Source organism: Salvelinus fontinalis, unplaced genomic scaffold, assembly GCF_029448725.1.
Source record: "Salvelinus fontinalis isolate EN_2023a unplaced genomic scaffold, ASM2944872v1 scaffold_0307, whole genome shotgun sequence".
NCBI lineage: Eukaryota > Metazoa > Chordata > Actinopteri > Salmoniformes > Salmonidae > Salvelinus > Salvelinus fontinalis.
The window spans coordinates 148,864-171,492 of NW_026600516.1; the positions used below are offsets into that span (position 1 = coordinate 148,864).

General features: G+C 42.7%; 1 protein-coding gene across 1 annotated transcript in view; it reads left to right on the forward strand.

The window, feature by feature from the left end:
- LOC129845450 (uncharacterized) overlaps positions 1 to 13,337 on the forward strand; it is a 34,805-nt gene extending 21,468 nt beyond the window's left edge. The window contains exons 15-23 of the mRNA XM_055913391.1: positions 2,786 to 2,869; positions 9,087 to 9,893; positions 10,000 to 10,086; positions 10,520 to 10,707; positions 11,301 to 11,452; positions 11,858 to 12,106; positions 12,239 to 12,389; positions 12,672 to 12,747; positions 12,933 to 13,337. Of these exons, the coding sequence (XP_055769366.1) occupies positions 2,786 to 2,869; positions 9,087 to 9,893; positions 10,000 to 10,086; positions 10,520 to 10,707; positions 11,301 to 11,452; positions 11,858 to 12,106; positions 12,239 to 12,389; positions 12,672 to 12,747; positions 12,933 to 12,952 (1,814 nt within the window). The 3' untranslated portion in view covers positions 12,953 to 13,337. The remainder of the gene's footprint in view (positions 1 to 2,785; positions 2,870 to 9,086; positions 9,894 to 9,999; positions 10,087 to 10,519; positions 10,708 to 11,300; positions 11,453 to 11,857; positions 12,107 to 12,238; positions 12,390 to 12,671; positions 12,748 to 12,932) is intronic.
- Positions 13,338 to 22,629: the final 9,292 nt, after the last annotated feature.

The window sequence follows — 22,629 nt, forward strand, 5'->3', positions numbered from 1 at the left end:
TCAATGTGGGTGGTGCCTTCAGGCCCTTGTACTGGGGCTGGGATTCAATCCAATTCAACACACAACAACATACATCAAAAGATAGCTGCTCTATAACACGTGTGTGTGTGTGTGTGTGTGTGTGTGTGTGTGTGTGTGTGTGTGTGTGTGTGTGTGTGTGTGTGTGTGTGTGTGTGTGTGTGTGTGTGTGTGTGTGTGTGTGTGTGTGTGTGTGTGTGTGTGTGCGTGCGTGCTTACGTGCTTGCGGCAGCGTGTGTGTTTGTTTGTGTGTGTCCTATTTCCTAACTCAGTTGTGAATTTATTTAATCTGACCACTAAGATTAACCAGTAGGCTACATTTTATGAGGTTTTTGAGAATGGACCAGCGGATTGTTTGTACAGCATAAGATAAGAGTTGCTTGCGTAACTGACTAATGACAATTACACACGTTTATAGACACTGTGTGTGTGTGGTTGTGAGAGAAAGGGAGAACGAGAGTCTGCGTGCCTGTGTGTGTGAGAGAGTGGAGAGAGAGAGAGAGAGAGTGTGTGTGTGTGTGTGTGTGTGTGTGTGTGTGTGTGTGTGTGTGTGTGTGTGTGTGTGTGTGTGTGTGTGTGTGTGTGTGTGTGTGTGTGTGTGTGTGTGTGTGTGTTTGTGTGTAAATGGATTGTGAGCACAACTCAGAAGCTTATCGTGCGAAGATATTGAGTTCTCCAATAAAATGTAACTTGTTATCGGTGACAGCATCTTTTCAGGGGTCGTACTGGTACATCAAGCTGCCTCACCCTACAGAAACAGGAGATACACTAGTGTCCTGTCCAGGGGGTGTACTGCTACATCAAGCTGCCTCACCCTACAGAAACAGGAGATAGACCAGTGTCCTGTCCAGGGGTCGTACTGGTACATCAAGCTGCCTCACCCTACAGAAACAGGAGATAGACCAGTGTCCTGTCCAGGGGTCGTACTGGTACATCAAGCTGCCTCACCCTACAGAAACAGGAGATAGACCAGTGTCCTGTCCAGGGGTCGTACTGGTACATCAAGCTGCCTCACCCTACAGAAACAGGAGATAGACCAGTGTCCTGTCCAGGGGTCGTACTGGTACATCAAGCTGCCTCACCCTACAGAAACAGGAGATACACTAGTGTCCTGTCCAGGGGTCGTACTGGTACATCAAGCTGCCTCACCCTACAGAAACAGGAGATAGACCAGTGTCCTGTCCAGGGGGTGTACTGGTACATCAAGCTGCCTCACACCACTCATTGTTTCTCAATCCTGGTCCTGGGGACCAAAAGGGGTATACATTGTTGTGTTTACCGTAGCACTCACAACTTCATTCCACTAATCAACATCATCATCATCATCAAGCATTCGATTTCAATCAGGTGTGTTAGTACAGGGGCGAAACCAAAAACGTGCCTCTCTTTGGATCCCTAGGACCAGGATTGGGAAACACCTGGACTACAGAAAGAGGAAATCAAAATGGGCTTTTTGGTCTTCATTTAATGTTATGGTTAGGCATAAAGTAAGCAGTGTGGTTAAGGTTAGGTTGAAAATCAGATTATAAGAAGAAACATTTTTAAAATAGGCGGGGCTTCTGACTTTACCACTTGCCCACATAATAACGACCGATAGGCTCCTGCCCAATGGGCCCTTCTGGCTCCGACCAGTATGACCTATTATCATGACTTATTATCAATGACAGACCAACATAACACAATCTCTGAGTGATGAGCTCATTAGTTCAGCTCCATACAGTAAATAAAGGGGCATTACACTTTCAACTAAAAGTCTGTCAGACATTTTCAGTTTTCAGACTTCCAAAGGTAACTAATGTCAAGATGTAGATTCAGCTGTATGCCTCAACCCAAAGTGAATGGGAAAGATAAGCACCGAAGAAAACCCTTTGGATTGAGGCATATGGCATGATCTGCCCAACCGATGTTGTGGGTTTCATCTTGACATTAGTCTACTTTTGAGGTCTGAAAGTCTTTCATTTATGAGTGAAATGTCCCTTTAAAGCAGTGTTTCCCAATCCTGGTCCTGGGGACCCAAACGGGGACACATTTTTCCAATGTGCTAACATACCTGATTCAGATCAAATTTGATTGATGGTGATTTGATTAGTTGAATCAAATGTGTTCGGTGCTAGGACAAAATGTATCCACCTCCCCACCCCCTTTTGGTATTGGGAAACACTGCTTTAAACAATACACTTTATTCAGTTGTTCAATGTTTCAGTGTCATCACCATGGGCACATTGGCACAAGGCTAACTGGCATAGATTATATTTCTAATAGTTCATTAGTAACGATTAATTAGTAACTCCGTTAAAAACAATATCCCTTTACTGTAGTCACATGATGCGCCCCACCACCCCCTCCTCCCCTGAAAAACGAGTGGATATATTCTCTAGCTCAATGGTCAAATCCATCATATGCTGATTGGTAAGTGAGCGATGTCTTTTTCATTAGTTTCAACTATAGCTTATTCATTCTGCATGAAAATACTTCACATTTTATTATTTGATTTTGCCACAACTGAAGTGAAGGGGGAATTCAGGAACTCTGGAAGTGGATAATTAGTAATTTGTAAACGCTTCTTCAATTATAAAACTAAAACTTGTTTGTTTCGCTCGTTAGCCTTTATCATGTTTTGACCCTGATGAAGACTATTAGGCCGAAACACGTTCGTTTTATGATTAAAGAAGCATTTTTCTGTCGGAAGTGCTCCCTTTGGCTATAATTGTACCAAACAATAGATATATTATTTTTTTATTCTTTATTTTTCAGTCGTGTGTCTGATCTGAAGAGAAGCTGAACAGAATGATGTCATCGGGTGTTCTGATGATGCTCCTGTTCTTTAAGCATGTTACTGCAGACAACTCAGGTAAAGGGTTGATTGGCTTATTCCCGTTTAGGTAACGGAATGAGAGCTTCACTCAGAATATTGTTGCTCCCCAGTGCAGGTTATGGGTGATGAAAGCTTTGTGTGCAAGAATAAAGCACTGGGGAGCGGCAAGCAATATTCTGTAGGCTTCCTTTATATATATATATATATATATATATTCCTCTCCTTCCTTTATATATATATATATATTCCTCTCCTTCCTTTATATATATATATATATATTCCTCTCCTTCCTTTATATATATATATATTCCTCTCCTTCCTTTATATATATATATATTCCTCTCCTTCCTTTATATATATATATATTCCTCTCCTTCCTTTATATATATATATTCCTCTCCTTCCTTTATATATATATATTCCTCTCCTTCCTTTATATATATATATATTCCTCTCCTTCCTTTATATATATATATATTCCTCTCCTTCCTTTATATATATATATATATTCCTCTCCGTCCTTTACCTCAGTATTATTATTTATTAACTCAGCACGGTATTCGTACTAAATATGGTACGTTTTGAACAGGGACTGTGTCGCACGATCTGATGCTTGGAGGGGGTATAGAATATGTACAACACAGTCCTCCTACAAAAGTGCATATATTTGGTAAGTAGAGACCCTACTGAGTATTTCCCACCCCACTTTAGCGGAGACAGGTAGACAAGTTCTCTCTCTACAAGTCAATATGTATCCCATGTACAGTCTATTACAGTGTATTGCATTGGGGCTATGGAGAGGGTGGAGAACAAAGTATTTCATATTCAGTCTACTCTATTGCATTGCAGTGAATGGAGTGGGTGGAGTAAGCATTCACCAGCACTCTGTATTAAACCCATTGTCCAGCACAAGATACCAATTTTGTTTCGCAGATTCTATTGATTTATTCCAATAACCTATATTTGTATTTTATTAAACGTGTATTTATTTAAATATAGCCTACTTTCAAAATACCAGTATTTGTGTAAACTTTCAAAATAAATGCTGGTGTAAATAATACAATATTACAAATATAATACTTCATATTATCCACACCTTTTTTCAAAGGTGGTTGCAATGCTGTGAAAACCAGTTGTACTGAACAAAACAAAAATGCACCGACATTGGATCCCAACCACCGAGAAACCCCACCAAAGAAGAAAGAGGTTGTTAGCTAGCTTGGGGACACCGGTACACAGTGTACTTCGCCCCCGCCTGCCGGGCACTGCTTTCCTGCAGTTCTGTTAACGTTACGACGAGGGAAGTAGCTAGCTAGTGTAACCAACCAAACTCTTGAATGGGACTACTGGGTAGGGATTACTCCCACTTTGACGTTAAAATAACTACAGGAAAGCAGTGCTCGGCAGGCGGGGGCAAAGGACACTGTGTCCCGATGTCCTAGCTAGCAACCTCAATAGCAGTGGGCGCGACATGTAGTAAGTGACAAGTAATGGGCGCGACATGTAGTGGGTTCCGCATGTAGTAAACATGGTCTGCAAATAGACCCTTCTCAGCAAGAGGGCACTGACTTTGCTGAGGCAATTGATCATATTTGGCTGATGGAGAGAGACGTGGCGGAGGGACCTTTTAAGCGAATTAATAAAGTTGCTGGTGGCAATCAGCTTTGAAATTAGCATATTTTGCGTTATGGTTTGGATATTACAAACAAAGTACTAGGGTAGTTAATTTATGTTAGCTTCAGCCAGGACCTGCCACCCTAAGCAAGATAAATAAATTGCTACCCTCCTATACACTGCAAAACTAAAATAGTCCCAGTAAGCAAAACAATGTTGAAAAGACGCCTAAGTACTTATTTTACAGATGTTGAAGTTAGGTTCATTTTAGATTCTGAATGAAAGGTGAAAATACGTATTTTCCGGGAGTTTAAAATACTTATTTTCCAGAAGTTAAAAATTCATATTTTCCAGACATTGAAAACAACGTTTTTTCTGGACGTTGAAATCAGGTACATTTTCGGTTCTGAATGAAAGTAGAAAATATGTATTTTCTGGAGGTTGAAAATATGTATTTTCTGGACGTTGAAGAAACGTATTTTCCGAACATTTAAATCTTGTTCATTTTTGGTTCTTAATTAAAGTTGAAAAGACGTCATTTATAGACGTTTATGTTTGGACCAAGGCCGGTCCATACCAGACCAAATCTGAACAAAACAGACGACCGGACCAAAAATCAATGTCCATGGATGTGGAACTCAAGGCTGGTCCAGACAGAACCAAATAAAGACGTCCAAAAGATGTCAGCATCGGTCTGTGATTACTGGGCTATAGCCTACAGCAGGGGTCGGGAACCTTTTTGACTAAGAGAGCCATGAAATCAAATAATTTGGAAATTTATTTCAGTGAGAGCCATATAATATATTTTAAAAGTGAATTCAACTAAATGTCAGTATAATAAGCCTCTGAATTTGTCGAAGTGCCGATTTACATTCGACCGTTACATCGATGTAATTTTGTCATTGCAAATTAGACACACCGCAGAACCTGCTCTCTCCACAAAGGCGAATTCTTCGGTCCATTCATCCTGAAATGTACGATACTCGTCATCTTTTTTTCTTTTCGCCATCTTCTTCGTCGAAGGGTTAGCTTTGAGCTAATGACCGAGCAGACTGATTCAAAAGGAGTCGTTTACCTGTTTTACCTAGCAACGGCCAACGTAGGCCAGTATCATTTAATTAAAATAATGGACAATTGCTCCTGCAGCCCTGAACAGGACATGAGCAGTGAAAAATCGATGGATGGATTAAAACAAGTGAGAATAGGCCTCCCGGGTGGCGCAGTGGTCTAGAGCACTGCATCGCAGTGCTAGCTGCGCCACCACAGTCTCTGGGTTCGCGCCCAGGCTCTGTCGCAGCCGGCCGCGTGGGGTGATGCACAATTGGCTTAGCGTTGTCTGGGTTAGGGAGGGTTTGGCCGGTAGGGATATCCTTGTCTCATCGTGCTCCAGCGACTCCTGTGGTGGGCCAGGTGCAGTGCGCACTAACCGAGGGGGGCGGGTGCACGGTGTTTCCTCCGACACATTGGTGCGGCTGGCTTCCGGGTTGGAGGCGTGCTGTGTTAAGAAGCAGTGCGGCTTGGTTGGGTTGTGCTTCGGAGGACGCATGGCTTTCGACCTTCGTCTCTCCTGAGCCCGTACGGGAGTTGTAGCGATGAGACAAGATAGTAATTAATAGCGATTGGATACCACGAAAATTGGGGATGCAATCATCAAAAGAGCCACACCTGGCTCGGGAGCCATAGGTTCCCGACCCCTGTCCTACAGTGTCAGCCAGAATGGAATTTTAGGAATGCCCATCCATATGGTAGGCCTACAGTTTGTAAAACAACCAGTTGCATTGAATTTATTAGTCCTGATTCCTGTGACTAATCAATTTGTCTATTTAATCTCTGAATATCAGCTGCCCAGTTATCCTGAGCCTACTTCCAATGAGAATTAATGTGTACACACCACCAAATGCAGAAGTATTTTATTTTTCGCTATGATCAGCTGGGTAGAAATGGACAGATACAAACTTGAAATCCCTGATCATGACAATTTAGTGACCACTACGTATCACAAGACGGCATCAGTGCTCACTTAAAAATACTATATACAGTTGAAGTCGGAAGTTTACATACACTTATGTTGGAGTCATTAAAACTCATTTTTCAACCACCCCACAAATTTCTTGTTAACAGACTACAGTTTTGGCAAGTCGGTTAGGACATCTACTTTGTGCATGACACAAGTCATTTTTCCAACAATTGTTTACAGACAGATTATTTCACTTATAATTCACTGTATTACAATTCCAGTGGGTCAGAAGTTTACATACACTAAATTGACTGTGCCTTTAAACAGCTTGGAAAATTCCAGGAAATTATGTCATGGCTTTAGAAGCTTCTGAAAGGCTAATTGACATAATTTGAGTCAATTGGAGGTGTACCTGTGGATGTATTTCAAGGCCTACCTTCAAACTCAGTGCCTCTTTGCTTGACATCATGGGAAAATCAAAAGAAATCAGCCATGACCTCAGAAAAAAATTTGTAGACCTCCACAAGTCTGGTTCATCATTGGGAGCAATTTCCAAACGACTGAAGGTACCACGTTCATCTGTACAAACAATAGTACGCAAGTATAAGCACCATGGGACCACGGAGCCGTCATACCGCTCAGGTAGGAGATGCGTTCTGTCTCCTAGAGATGAACGTACTTTGGTGAGAAAAGTGCAAATCATTCCCAGAACAACAGCAAAGGACCTTGTGAAGATGCTGGAGGAAACTGGTACAAAAGTATCTATATCCACAGTAAAACGAGTCCTATATCGACATAACCTTAAATACCGCTCAGCAAGGAAGAAGCCACTGCTCCAAAACAGCCATAGAAAAGCCAGACTACGGTTTGCAACTGCACATGGAGACAAAGATTGTACTTTTTGGAGAAATGTCCTCTGGTCTGATGAAACAAAAAAAGAACTGTTTGGCCATAATGACCATCGTTATGTTTGGAGGATAAAGGGGGAGGCTTGCAAGCCGAAGAACACCATCCCAACTGTGACGCACGGGTGTGGCAGCATCATGTTGTGAGGGTGCTTTGCTGCAGGAGGGATTGGTGCACTTCACAAAATAGATGGCATCATGAGGGAGGAAATTATGTGGATATATTGAAGCAACATCTCAAGACATCAGTCAGGAAGTTAAAGCTTGGTCGCAAATGGGTCTTCCAAATAAACAATGACCCCAAGCATACTTCCAAAGTTGTGGCAAAATGGCTTCAGGACAACAAAGTCAAGGTATTGGAGTGGCCATCACAAGCCCTGACCTCAATCCTATAGAAAATTTGTGGGCAGAACTGAAAAAGTGTGTGCGAGCAAGGAGGCCTACAAACCTGACTCAGTTACACCAGCTCTGTCAGGAGGAATGGGCCAAAATTCACCCAACTTATTGTGGAAGGCTACCCAAAACGTTTGACCCAAGTTAAACAATTTAAAGGCAATGCTACCAAATACTAATTGAATGTATGTAAACTTCTGACCCACTGGGAATGTGATGAAAGAAATAAAAGCTGAAATAAATCATTCTCTCTACTATTATTCTGACATTTCTGTCACGCCCTGACCTTAGAGAGCCGTTTTATTTCTCTATTTGGTTAGGTCAGGGTGTGATGTGGGGTGGGCATTCTATGTTTTCTGTTTCTATGTTTTGGCGGGGTATGGTTCTCAATCAGGGACAGCTGTCTATCGTTGTCTCTGATTGGGAATCATACTTTGGCAGCCTGTTTTTCCACCTTAGTTGTGGGTAGTTGTCTTTGTTAGTGGCCAGTATAGCCCTAGTAAGCTTCACGTTCGTTTTTGTTGATTCTTGTTTTGTTGGCGTCATTTATAATAAAGTAAAATGTACGCTCACCACGCTGCACCTTGGTCCGGTAATTTCCAAGACGACGTTCGTGACAATTTCACATTCTTAAAATAAAGTGGCGATCCTAACTGACCTAAGACAGGGAATTCTTTACTAAGATTAAATGTCAGGAATTGTGAAAAACTGATTTTAAATGTATTTGGCTGAGGTGTATGTAAACTAATGACTTCAACTGTACTACTGGATGAGATAAATTGTAATAGTTTTTTAGCAGAATTATGTGAGGTTTTATGTGTTGTTGTTCTTAGGCACGATGTGAAGGGGTGTGCCTGGATACAGCCCTTAGCAGTGACATATTGGCCATATACCACAAACCCCCGATGTGCATTATTGCTATTATAAACTGGTTACCAACGTAATTAGAACAGTAAACAAGTAATTTTACATCATACTTGTGGTATATTTAAGCAATAAGGCACGAGGGGGTGTGGTATACGGCCAATATACCACGGCTAAGGGCTGTTCTTAGCCTGTGGTATATTGGCCATATAACACAAATCTTCAAGGTGCCTTATTGCTATTATAAACTGTTTGCCAACGTATTTAGAGCAGTAATTATAAATGTTTTTTCATACCTGTGATATACGGTCTGATATACCACGGCTGTCAGCCAATCAGCATTCAGGGTTCTAACCAACCAGTTTATAATGTCTGATAATCCACAGCTTTCAACCAATCAGCATCCAGGACCCAAACTACACAGTTTATAACGGCCAATATATCACACCTCCTCGGGCCTTATTGATTAAATTTAATGTAGTGTCTTGTCATAAGCTTTATGGGGGAATTGTTTTCTCAGGTACGGTTGTTACCAGTTGTGAGGCGTGTCATGACCAAGCCACCTGCCTAGACTCACCTGTGGAACGTGAGAGGGGAGATGCTTTCCAAACCGGGTCTGTCACTTGCACCTGTCAAGATGGCTTTGTTGGCGACGGCATCACATGCTACGACCTTGAATTCTGCGCTAAAGGCTCCTGCTGTCGTCAAGGTTACGGCTGGTCCTCGGAGCTGGGCTGTGTGGACGTTGACGAGTGTTCCCTCCCAGACCAACCCTGCAGCCCTCCTCAGGTCTGTGAGAACACCCCCGGATCCTTCAACTGCCTGGTGCCTCCTGAAGACGACCTCCACTCCAGTCCTGGTTCTGACTCCCGTTCAGTGCAGTTTCAGTGCGGGGGGAGACGGTGTCCAGTGGGAGAGGACTGTATCAGTGTTGGTGGAACATCCCTCTGTGCAGACCCCTGCCTGCACTACTCTGTACTGAATGACGACTGGCGTTCCACCACCAACTACGGTCCAGCTAACGGCTACCACTGTGACTCGTCTGTCAACTGGCAGGGCTGGTATCGCCTGTTCCTGGGAAACACCAGTGTTCAGATGCCAGAGAGGTGTGTGGAAAAGTACATGTGTGGGACGGAGATCCCCTTGTGGCTTCCATTAGCGCATCCCCAGCTGTTAGACGGGGTGGTTCAGAGGAGCGTCTGTGGACACTATTACTATGACTGCTGCTACAGGAGGCAAAATCCCATCCATGTCAAAGCCTGCTATGGAAACTACTATGTCTACAAGTTGGTCCCTACAACAACATGCAACATGGCCTACTGTGCAGGTATATTGCTATCGTAAAGGGATTATCCCTGATTCTTAGAGACACAAAGAATGTTCAAGTAACTAGACATAACAAAGCCATTTAACACTACCTCTGTCTCTTCCAGATGTCAACACCACGGTGTGTTCTACATGTGGAGTGTTTGATGCCTGCGTGAGCGACAATGAGACCAACTGGAGATGTGAGAGGAAAGGTGAGTGTATAAACTGCATTGTCACATCTGTATTTTTTCAAACACTATGAAACGCAGAGATTTAGGGGTGAAATTATGCATCTTTAAGATGCGTATCTTTTAACCAATAAGGGCAGAGGAGGCGTGGTATATTGGCCATATATCACAAACCCCCAAGGTGCCTTACTGCTATTATAAACTGATTACCAACGGAATTAGAACAGTAAAAATACATGTTTTCTCATACCCGTGGTATATGGTCTCACATACCACGGCTTTCAGCCAATCAACATTCAGGGTCCCAGCCCTGAATGATGATTGGTTGATAAGGCAGCTTGGGGGTTTGTGGTATATGGCCAATATACCACGGCTGAGGGATCTCAGGGATCTCAGTCTCACACATGTACCAGTTCACACCTTATTGCTTAAATAACCTTCTGAGTTGTTAACTTAGCTCCAGAGCTGGTGTGTGGGCGGAGCCTCCTGAAGGTGGGCCTTCCAAATGTTTACCTGGAGGCTGCTGGTCTGGATGCTTCCTCTGCTCACCTGGCCGACCACCGCTGCTCCGCCCACGAGGATCGTAACGGCACGGTGTGGTACCAGGTGGAGCGCAGGGAGGGACGCTGTGGGAACACTCTGGAGGTGAGAAATATTTTCACTTTATGTTCAAGAAGGTTCTATATTGCTGTCCCATCCCCAATATTTTCCCTGGAGAAGTTTTATGAATTATTACTAAACATACACTTTAGTTGGTTTGCATCTTACTTTTTTAATTTATTAAATGTTTTTATTTCACCTTTATTTAACCAGGTAGGCTAGTTGAGGACAAGTTCTGATTTACAACTGAGCTACACGGGATGCAATGGTGCCTTTCAGACAGTTCAGATTGTTGGTGGAGGAACCTCTGCTTGTTTTTTCAATTGTGTTTTTGTATTTTTGTGTTTTCTATGCTCCAGCCTTGATTTAAGTATGTGTGTCTCTAACATTTAATGTGTAGTAGCTGCTGGTCTTGTCATGAGACCTTGGTCTCAATAGGACTCCCTGCTTTAAATAAAGGTTAAGTAAATAAACAGGGCTGAAGACGGATATGACATTAGTGTTAACGGTGGAAAATTGTCAAACAAATCACTGTGATTTCATGGTAGTCTACACATCACTAATGCAAGCAGGCCTAATATGCATGAATATGACATATTTCTTAACCCCCCCCCCCCCCCCCCCCCCTCTTTTCCCAGACAAACGCCACCCATGCTGTCTACTCCAACAGCTTATTAGTTTATCCAGTAGATGGGAGGAACGACTCCCGACCCTTCGGCTTTCCCTTCTCCTGTGTCTATCCTCTGGAGACAGAGAGCAGTCTGGATGTGGCCATCAGACCTCTCCCACTGTGAGAAAATATGCAGAAAGTCCATTCTGTTTATTCTGTTGTCTTTGTTTCAAACTACACTATTAGAAAAAATGTGCCATTTAGAACCTAAAAAGATTCTCCGGCTGTCCCTATATGAGAACCCTTTGAAGAACCCCTTTTGGTTCCAGGCAGAAAACTTTTGGATCCAGATATAATTATTTTGAGTTCCATGTAGAATGCTCTCCACAGAGGGTTCTACCTAGAACCAAAACAGGTTCAACCTGGAACCAAAAAGGGTTCTCCTATGGGGACAGCCAAAGAACCCTTTGGAACTGTTTTTTCTAACAGTGTCATCATTATGAACATTCAACTGTTATTTTAATGTTCATAAAGTTTGATTTGATTTGTAGCTTCACCTCTTTGTACCTTTGTACCTCTTCACAGAACGGATCATAAAGTTGTCAGAGTCGGTGCCAAGGCCAAGGCCTCCATGTCTCTGTACCGCGACACCAACTACACACAGCCTTACCCAGCTGGTCAGCCAGTCACCCTGATTGCGGGTTCCTCCCTGTACGTGGGCGTGTCCGTAGAGGAGTCCGAGGCAGAACGTTTTGTCGTTGTTCTGGAAGACTGCTACACCACGGAATCACCCAGCCCTGATAATCTCCCACAGACCTACATGATTCAGGACAGGTCCATGACTCTATTCATCAGCTGTTTGCATGTCTATGTGTGTTTGTTTTGTGTGTGAAGTATGGTATGTTTGTTGCTGTGTACGGTCTGTGTAGCCTTGAACCCTTTGCTGTTTCTTGGCTCTTCTCCCAGGTGTCCTACAAATCGTACCCAGGTGACAGTGGAGGAAAGCGGCTCGTCCCTCAGGGCTCGCTTCTCTGCTGCGTTGCAGGTGGACTACCGTTACATCTTCCTGCACTGCAGCCTCAGCCTGTGTGACCAGAGGAGCTCCTCCTGCACTCCAGTGAGTCCTGATGTTCTTCTCAGACTCATTAACTCTCTACTTGGGCTTTCAGGTTTCTTTGTGTTTGGTCAGTCTGACTTAGTGTTTGGTCTCTCTGACTTAGTGTTTGGTCTCTCTGACTTGGTCTCTCTGACTTAGTGTTTGGTCTCTCTGACTTAGTGTTTGGTCTCTCTGACTTAGTGTTTGGTCTCTCTGACTTAGTGTTTGGTCTCTCTGAGTTAGTGGTTGGTCTCTCTGACTTAGTGGTTAGTCTCTCTGACTGTTTGGTTTCTCTCTCTACAGGTGTGTTCCAGGAGGAGATCCCGCTCTGTGTCCAAGTCCATCCGCCTCAAACCCCTCACCATCGGGCCAATCACCTGTAAATATTTTATTTTAGTAATGACTTACATAGTTTATGAGCTAATATATTGTATAGGCTTTGGACCTAAATGTAGAATAGTCGGGAAATTAACAAATATTTGTGGCCGATATTCTGGTCAGAAGCACTCGGCCGTCGTTCTGGTGTGTTTCCTCTCTAACAGTCTGATTCTCTTTGGCCCCCAGGGGCCCAGAGTCTGGAGTGAGCCTTGGGACCCCCAGCATATGAAGGATGGCAGGGGCCCAGAGTCTTGAGTGAGCCTTGGGAACCCCCAGCATATGAAGGATGGCAGGGGCCCAGAGTCTGGAGTGAGCCTTGGGACCCCCAGCATATGAAGGATGGGGTCCCTCCTGCACTACTCCCCTGATCTCCATCCCAACCTACAGCCCAGTGTAACTTTCAAGGGCACAGAAATACTTGTTTTGATTCTAAGTAATTAATTGATGCACTACAGTGTGATTTCATTGTACTGTGTATGTTGTATACACATAGACTTGCATTGTTTTAGGGCTGATCATTTCCCCAAACCTGAGTTCTGTGTGTGTAAGCTGTGATTTGATGATGTCAATAAATAACTCTGTATGATGATGCTCATTGTCTAATGATTGTCTATTTAACAGGTTGTAAACATAGAAATAAACATGTCTATATTTATTGTAAGGCAGGTTAAACACATATTTACAAAAGGCAGAACAACAGAGGACTAATTGACCATAGAGGATTTTAGGAAAACTGGCTAAACTTGTTAAAGACAAGTGACATTCATGACATGTATTTAGTTAATGTACTGAACACTTCCTAGGTTGTTTTACCAAAGCAGGAAGACTGATTGGTGTATTGAAATAGTGCTGTTTAAGTTCCACTGTAGAAAAACACAATGAAAGTCTTCAGAATGACCATGACAGTCTGAGTAGTAGTTTATGATGCTCCTTTCTTATGGCTCCATTGTTACTGTTGGTTGAGGACCTTCCTCCTCTCTCCATTGTTACTGTTGGTTGAGGACCTTCCACCTCTCTCCATTGTTACTGTTGGTTGAGGACCTTCCACCTCTCTCCATTGTTACTGTTGGTTGAGGACCTTCCACCTCTCTCCATTTTTACTGTTGGTTGAGGACCTTCCACTTCTCTCCATTGTTACTGTTGGTTGAGGACCTTCCACTTCTCTCCATTGTTACTGTTGGTTGAGGACCTTCCACCTCTCTCCATTGTTACTGTTGGTTGAGGACCTTCCACTTCTCTCCATTGTTACTGTTGGTTGAGGACCTTCCACTTCTCTCCATTGTTACTGTTGGTTGAGGACCTTCCACTTCTCTCCATTGTTACTGTTGGTTGAGGACCTTCCACTTCTCTCCATTGTTACTGTTGGTTGAGGACCTTCCACCTCTCTCCATTGTTACTGTTGGTTGAGGACCTTCCACCTCTCTCCATTGTTACTGTTGGTTGAGGACCTTCCACCTCTCTCCATTTTTACTGTTGGTTGAGGACCTTCCACTTCTCTCCATTGTTACTGTAAACTCAATGTGGGTTGTGCCTTCAGGCCTCGTGTGTGTGTTTATTACAAAGAGCTCATTAACACCGGGTCAAGCTAAAGTCTGTGAAATAGTTACTGTTATCAAGATGACAGTTTCATTTAATACCCTCTAAACCTCAACAGGGCTGTCTGTAAAGCACCAAGATGCTTTTGGTTTGGGGAAAGTTTTAAGAGGTAGCAGTTCTCCAGTCTTTCCACCTGGTGGAGCTGTTGAGCTGTGGTGAGAGAACAGTTGGCTGTTGGCCCATTCCTGAATCAATCCCTAGCATTGGAACTTGCTGAGGGGAGAACGACTCATAATAATGTCTGGAACGGAGCAAATGGAATGGCATCAAACAACTGGAAACCATGGAAACCATGTGTGCCACCAACGTCCTGTGATCCCGAGACTCTAGTCCAGTGTTTCCCAAACCCCTCCTGGATCACTCTAGTCTTTCCACTTGTTTGATGTATTCCAGTAGCAGCACCAGCTAGTCTAGTCAACTTGTGTAGATCTGATAGAATGGGATAACATTATGGTGGTAGCAGCACCAGCTAGTCTAGTCAACTTGTGTAGATCTGATAGAATGGGATAGATAACATTATGGTGGTAGTAGCACCAGCTAGTCTAGTCAACTTGTGTAGATCTGATAGAATGGGATAGATAACATTATGGTGGTAGTAGCACCAGCTAGTCTAGTCAACTTGTGTAGATCTGATAGAATGGGATAGATAACATTATGGTGGTAGCAGCACCAGCCAGTCTAGTCAACTTGTGTAGATCTGATAGAATGGGATAGATAACATTATGGTGGTAGTAGCACCAGCTAGTCTAGTCAACTTGTGTAGATCTGATAGAATGGGATAGATAACATTATGGTGGTAGCAGCACCAGCTAGTCTAGTCAACTTGTGTAGATCTGATAGAATGGGATAGATAACATTATGGTGTTAGTAGCACCAGCTAGTCTAGTCAACTTGTGTAGATCTGATAGAATGGGATAACATTATGGTGGTAGTAGCACCAGCTAGTCTAGTCAACTTGTGTAGATCTGATAGAGTGGGATAGATAACATTATGGTGGTAGTAGCACCAGCTAGTCTAGTCAACTTGTGTAGATCTGATAGAATGGGATAGATAACTATATGATGGTAGGTCAACTCTGCCCTCTGATAGGCCAGGAGTTTTCACCATATTGCTTTCCTATTCAATCCTTTCAGGGACCGTATGTATTTTTGGGTCGACAGGTAGCCTAGTGGTTAGTGCATCGGGCCAGTTATCGAAGGGTTGCTGGATCAAATCCCAGAGCTGTTCTCCCCGTTGGGCCATCATTGTAAACAAGAATTTGTTGTTAACTGACTTGTCTAGTTAAATAAAGGTAAAATATATATATGTACCAAGCAGCTCTGAATAGGAGTGATTTATAATAGCCTTTTAGATCATAATGAATAAGATGGCATGGACGAGATGGGGTCAGAGGGGTCTGAGAAGATGACATGTGGGGTCAGAGGGGGTCTGATAAGATGACATGGACGGGATGGGGTCAGGGGGGGATCTGATAAGATGACATGGACGGGATGGGGTCAGGGGGGGATCTGATAAGATGACATGGACGGGATGGGGTCAGGGGGGGATCTGATAAGATGACATGGACGGGATGGGGTCAGGGGGGGATCTGATAAGATGACATGGACGGGGTGGGGTCAGAGGGGATCTGATAAGATGACATGGACGGGATGGGGTCAGGGGGGATCTGATAAGATGACATGGACAGGATGGGGTCAGGGGGGGATCTGATAAGATGACATGGACGGGATGGGGTCAGGGGGGGATCTGATAAGATGACATGGACGGGGTGGGGTCAGGGGGGATCTGATAAGATGACATGGACGGGATGGGGTCAGGGGGGGATCTGATAAGATGACATGGACGGGATGGGGTCAGGGGGGGATCTGATAAGATGACATGGACGGGGTGGGGTCAGGGGGGATCTAATAAGATGACATGTACTGGGTGGGGTCAGGGGGGGTCTGATAAGATGACATGTGGGGTCGGGGGGGGGGGGTCTGATAAGATTACATGGACGGGATGGGGTCAGGGGGGATCTAATAAGATGACATGTACTGGGTGGGGTCAGGGGGGGTCTGATAAGATGACATGGACGGGATGGGGTCGGGGGGGATCTAATAAGATGACATGTACTGGGTGGGGTCAGGGGGGATCTGATAAGATGACATGGACGGGATGGGGTCGGGGGGGATCTAATAAGATGACATGTACTGGGTGGGGTCAGGGGGGATCTGATAAGATGACATGGACGGGATGGGGTCAGGGGGGATCTAATAAGATGACATGTACTGGGTGGGGTCAGGGGGGGTCTGATAAGATGACATGTGGGGTCGGGGGGGGGGGGGTCTGATAAGATGACATGGACGGGATGGGGTCAGGGGGAATCTGATAAGATGACATGGACGGGATGGGGTCAGGGGGAATCTGATAAGATGACATGCACGAGGTGGGGTCAGGGGTGGTCTGATAGGATGACATGGACAGGGGGGGGATCTGATCCTAGATCTGCACTCTTGATACAGTACCTTGACACAGTACCTTGATACAGTACCTTGATACAGTACCTTAACACAGTACCTTGACACAGTACCTTGACACAGTACCTTGACACAGTACCCTGATACAGTACCCTGATACAGTACCTTGACACAGTACCTTGATACAGTACCCTGATACAGTACCTTAATACAGTACCTTGACACAGTACCTTGATACAGTACCTTGATACAGTACCTTGTTACAGTACCCTGATACAGTACCTTGACACAGTACCTTGATCAGTACCCTGATACAGTACCTTAATACAGTACCTTGATACAGTACCTTAACACAGTACGTTGACACAGTACCTTGACACAGTACCTTGACACAGTACCCTGATACAGTACCTTGATACAGTACCCTGATACAGTACATTAATACACTACCATGATACAGTACCCTGATACAGTACCCTGATACAGTACCCTGATACAGTACCTTGACACAGTACCTTGATACAGTACCCTGATACAGTACCTTAATACAGTACCTTGATACAGTACCTTGACACAGTACCTTGACACAGTACCTTGATACAGTACCTTGATACAGTACCTTGTTACAGTACCCTGATACAGTACCTTGATACAGTACCTTGATACAGTACCTTGACACAGTACATTGACACAGTACCTTGACACAGTACCTTGATACAGTACCTTGATACAGTACCTTAATACAGTACCTTGATACAGTACCTTGATACAGTACCTTGATACAGTACCTTGACACAGTACCTTAATACAGTACCTTGATACAGTACCTTGATACAGGTACCTTGATACAGTACCTTAATACAGTACCTTAATACAGTACCTTGATACAGTACCTTGACACAGTACCTTGATACAGTACCTTGACACAGTACCTTAATACAGTACCTTGATACAGTACCTTGACACAGTACCTTGATACAGTACCTTGACACAGTACCTTAATACAGTACCTTGATACAGTACCTTGACACAGTACCTTGATACAGTACCTTGACACAGTACCTTGACACAGTACCTTGACACAGTACCTTGATACAGTATCTTGACACATTACCTTGACACAGTACCTTGATACAGTACCTTGATACATTACCTTGATACAGTACCTTGACACAGTACCTTAATACAGTACCTTGATACAGTACCTTGACACAGTACCTTGACACAGTACCTTGATACAGTACCTTAATACAGTACCTTGATACAGTACCTTGACACAGTACCTTGACACAGTACCTTGATACAGTACCTTGACACAGTACCTTGATACAGTACCTTGATACAGTACCTTGACACATTACCTTGATACAGTACCTTAATACAGTACCATGACACAGTACCTTGATACAGTACCTTGATACAGTACTTTGACACAGTACCTTGACACAGTACCTTGACACAGTACCTTGACACAGTACCTTGATACAGTTTTCATACCCCTTTGATTACTTCACATTTTATTATCTTACAACTTGGAAGTAAAATGTAATTTTTGGTCAATAACCTACTGAAATAACTCTGTAATGTCAAAGTGGAAGAAAAAAATAGAGTTAAAAAAATAATAATATAAAAAATGTCAAAACTCAAATCTAGTCCCTGCATAATTATTCAGCCCCTTTGTTTATAAGGCCTAATATGCCTTATAAGTTACATGGACTCACTCTGTGTGAAATAACAGCGGTTGAATGACTAACCCCTCCTATGACCCGCATTCATACAGCATCTGTATTGTCCCTCAGTCAAGACTCAACTACAAATACCAGGGAGCTTTGAGAAAGCCTCATGAAGAAGGCCAGTGATTGGTAGATGGGTAACAATAACAAATCAGACATTGAATATCTCTTTAAGCATCAAGTTCATAATGATACTGTGGATGATGTATTAAACCACCCAGACACATCAAAGATACAGTCGTCCTTCTGAACTGAGCTGCAGGACAGGAAGGAACCTGCTCAGCGATGTTACCATGAGGCCATTGGTGATTTTAAAACAGTTACAGAGTTCTGTGACAGTGATAAGAGAAAACTGAGGATGGATCAACAACATTGTAGTGACTCCACAATGATGACTTAAATGTGTGAAAAGAAGAATACAAGTATATAGAATACAAATGTTCCAAAACATGCATGTATGCAACAAGTCACTGAAGTAATACTGCAAAACATTACTGAAAAGGAATACACTTTTTGGCCTAAATGCAAAGCCTTATGTTTGGGGCAAATCCAACACACCACATCACTGAGTAACTGCCTTCTTATTTTCAACCATGGTGGTGGCTGCATCATGGTATGGGTATGCTTGTCATAGGCAAATACTAGGGTGTTTTTCAGGATAAAATGAAAAGGGGTGGAGCTAAGCACAGGCAAAATCCTAGAGGAAAACCTGCTTTACACCACACTCTACACTGGTCAGCTCTACACTGGAGTTTCTTACAAAGAAGACAGTGAATGTTCCTGAGTGGCCTAGTTACAGTTTTGATTTAAATCTGTTTGACAATCCAACATCTTGACAGAGCTTGAAGAATTCTGAAAGGAATAATGGTCTAATATTGCACAACCCAGGTGTGTAAAGCTCTTAGAGACTTACCCAAGAAGACTCACAGCTGAAATCACTGCTGTCACGTTCCTGACCTGTTTTCTGTTGTTTTGTATGTGTGTGATGGTCAGGGCGTGAGTTTTGGGTGGGCAGTCTATGTTTTCTGTTTCTATGTTGGTTTTGGGTTGCCTGGTATGGCTCTTAATTAGAGGCAGGTGTTTTGCGTTTTCCTCTAATTGAGAGTCATATTAAGGTAGGGTGTTCTCACTGTTTGTTTGTGGGTGATTGTCTTCCGTGTCAGTGTATGTGCGCACCATACGGGACTGTTTCATTGTCGTTAGGTATTTGTAGTCTGTTCCTGTTCGTGCGTTCTTCACGTTGTATGTAAGTCCGTGTCAAGGTCTGTTTACTTCGTTTTGTTGTTTTGTAAAGTATCAAGTGTTCTTTGTGCGTTTAGTTTCGTCTTGTTTATTAAAATTCATTATGTATTCACAACCCGCTGCATTTTGGTCTTTCGATCCTTCTCTCCTCTCCTCGTTTGAGGAGGAGGATTACGACACCCGTTACAACTGCCAAAGGTGTTTCTAACATGTATTAACTCAGAGAGCTGAATACTTTTGCAACAACTAGATTGATGTATTTTCCCTTTAGAAATAATTCACCTTTTTCTTCCACTTTGACATTACAGAGTATTCTGTGTAGATTGGAGATATGTTTTTAAACAATTAAATCCATTTTTATCCTACTTTGTAACAATACAATGTAAATAAATCCAAGGGGTAGGACTACTTTTGCAAGGCAGTGTACATACAGCCCTCATCTACACAAGTGCCTAGGCTTGGAGACAGGAGCTGTGGACTGTTTCTAGACCACGTCATCCTCTTTTCTTCACTTTGAGTTGAGTCGTTCATATGTGAACTTTGAGTTGAGTCGTTCATATGTGAACTTTGAGTTGAGTCATTCATATCTGAACTTTGAGTTGAGTCGTTCATATGCGAACTTTGAGTTGAGTCGTTCATATGTGAACTTTGAGTTGAGTCATTCATATCTGAACTTTGAGTTGAGTCGTTCATATGCGAACTTTGAGTTGAGTCGTTCATATGCGAACTTTGAGTTGAGTCCTTCATATGTGAACTTTGAGTTGAGTCGTTCATATGTGAACTTTGAGTTGAGTCGTTCATATGCAACTTTGAGTTGAGTCGTTCATATGTGAACTTTGAGTGAAGTTGAATCATGAAGACATACAGAACACTATTTTAAGGTTTTATTTTTTTACCACATGGTTAAAGTGAGCTTAAAGTTAAGTTTATAATGGAGGATTTTTCCATCATCTTCATTAAACAAAGGCTTGTGTGGGAACATGAAATCCTTTAAGATGTTTTATACCAGTGCTAAGTCTCAATAATGAGGCTATTGACATTTAAAGACCCCAACATCTCTTTAAAAACTATGGTGGTGATGTCATTATTTCTACAGTGGGCTGGCTGAGCCCCTCCCCCTTTTTACAGGCACGCTATGATGATGTCACAGAGGGCAAATGACAATCCCATTTAAAACATTGAAAAATGATTTATAGAATACACTTGACCGCTGAAAGCACTCAATACAGAATTACCACATTCTTAGGCCCAATCACAAATCGCTCCCTAAACCTAATGCCCTATGCACTTGTGGAGATATGAGAGGATTTGATTGGTATAAGCAATATGGTTGAAACTTCCACCCCTAGCCTATCAGAGGGCAAGGCCTACCACCATAGTTTTAGCTACACCTGTGGATAGGGCTTAGGGGTCCATTTGGGACAGGACCTTCACATGTTGAATGGAGATTATGTTTATTTACGTCAACAACAAGACATGTGAGTGGATCACAGAGAGAATGGTTTCACTCAGGTACAGGAAAAGGAACACAGTGGGGTCGGAAGTGATTGAAAAATCATTGTTATTTATATGAATGGACACAAGCAGCTTCTCAGAGGCCTTCTTGTTGTCCATGAACTGGCCCTCGGGGATGACGCTGGCGTTCAGTACTTTGTACCTGAATGAGGAGACAGTTTTAAGACAATCCAAGTTGTAATAGGTTGGTTATACAGTGAGGTCCAAAATGATTGACACCCTTGATAAAGATGAGCAATAATGACTCTATAAAATAAATAATTGAAATACTGAGCTATATTGTCTGCTACAAAAAATGAGGAACTTATATTATTTTATACTAATACAATTGCCAGAGAAAGAGATCTTGTTTAATAAGGTAATACGTTTTTCCTCAAAAGGTAGAGGTCAAAATAATTGACACCCCTAATGACTCTTGTAAATAAAGTAGTCTTAGTTGTGTTTTATGTAGTTGTGGTCTGCTTCGTTGTGTTGTGGATACAGTAGCTAAGTTAAACAGTAGGCCTCAGCTTGGGTCCATGCTCAGTTCCAATGTTTTAGCTTATAGCTAATATTGGATATAAACAATCGTAGTAGTCTTCCATTGTTTGCTGTAAAACATTTTGATTCATGTGCATTTGTAACGTTCCATATGAATGCCCCATTGTCTCCAAGGTTACCATTGTTTGCATTGTGTGTGTGTTCACAACCTCTGTGTGACACTCTCCAGACAGGAAGTTCAGGCTGGCCTTTTCCTTGTAGTAGAGTGTATTGTTTTACAGTAGTCAGACACTGTCGCTGACTATCAAATAAATAACTCTACTTCTACTTTTCATATGCTTTTATTATAATACATTTTTGTTGTTATATGTTTTTTATTTGTTTCTTGTGTTATTATTATGATCATTATTGTTGTTATTATTATATTATTATTTTTATTTTTATTATTATTATTGTAGTTTTTGTTCTTCTTATTATTATTGTTATTATCATTTATGTTTAAGACTGGTTTGTTATGATTTGTCTGCTCTTTACCTGGTCAAGTGGAAGAGATGGGTGGGGGGAGGTTAGGGTTGTGTGTGGGGGGGGGGGGGGGGGGGCGGGGGTAGATGTAAAATTGGGTGAGAGGTGGGGTTAAAAGTGGGTGGGCAAGAAAATGCATATTCCTGTTGTATGAATTACTGTTGTGAAAATATCATACCCCCTAGACATGCTAACCTGTTATTGACAATGGTGAGAAGTTAGCATGTCTTGGGGTATGATCATTGACCCTCTGTAACCTTCTCACTCTTCATAATTCATGATTCATTCAGGATTATCCGTAACCATGGTAGCATCCACATTAATGTAGAAGTGTTT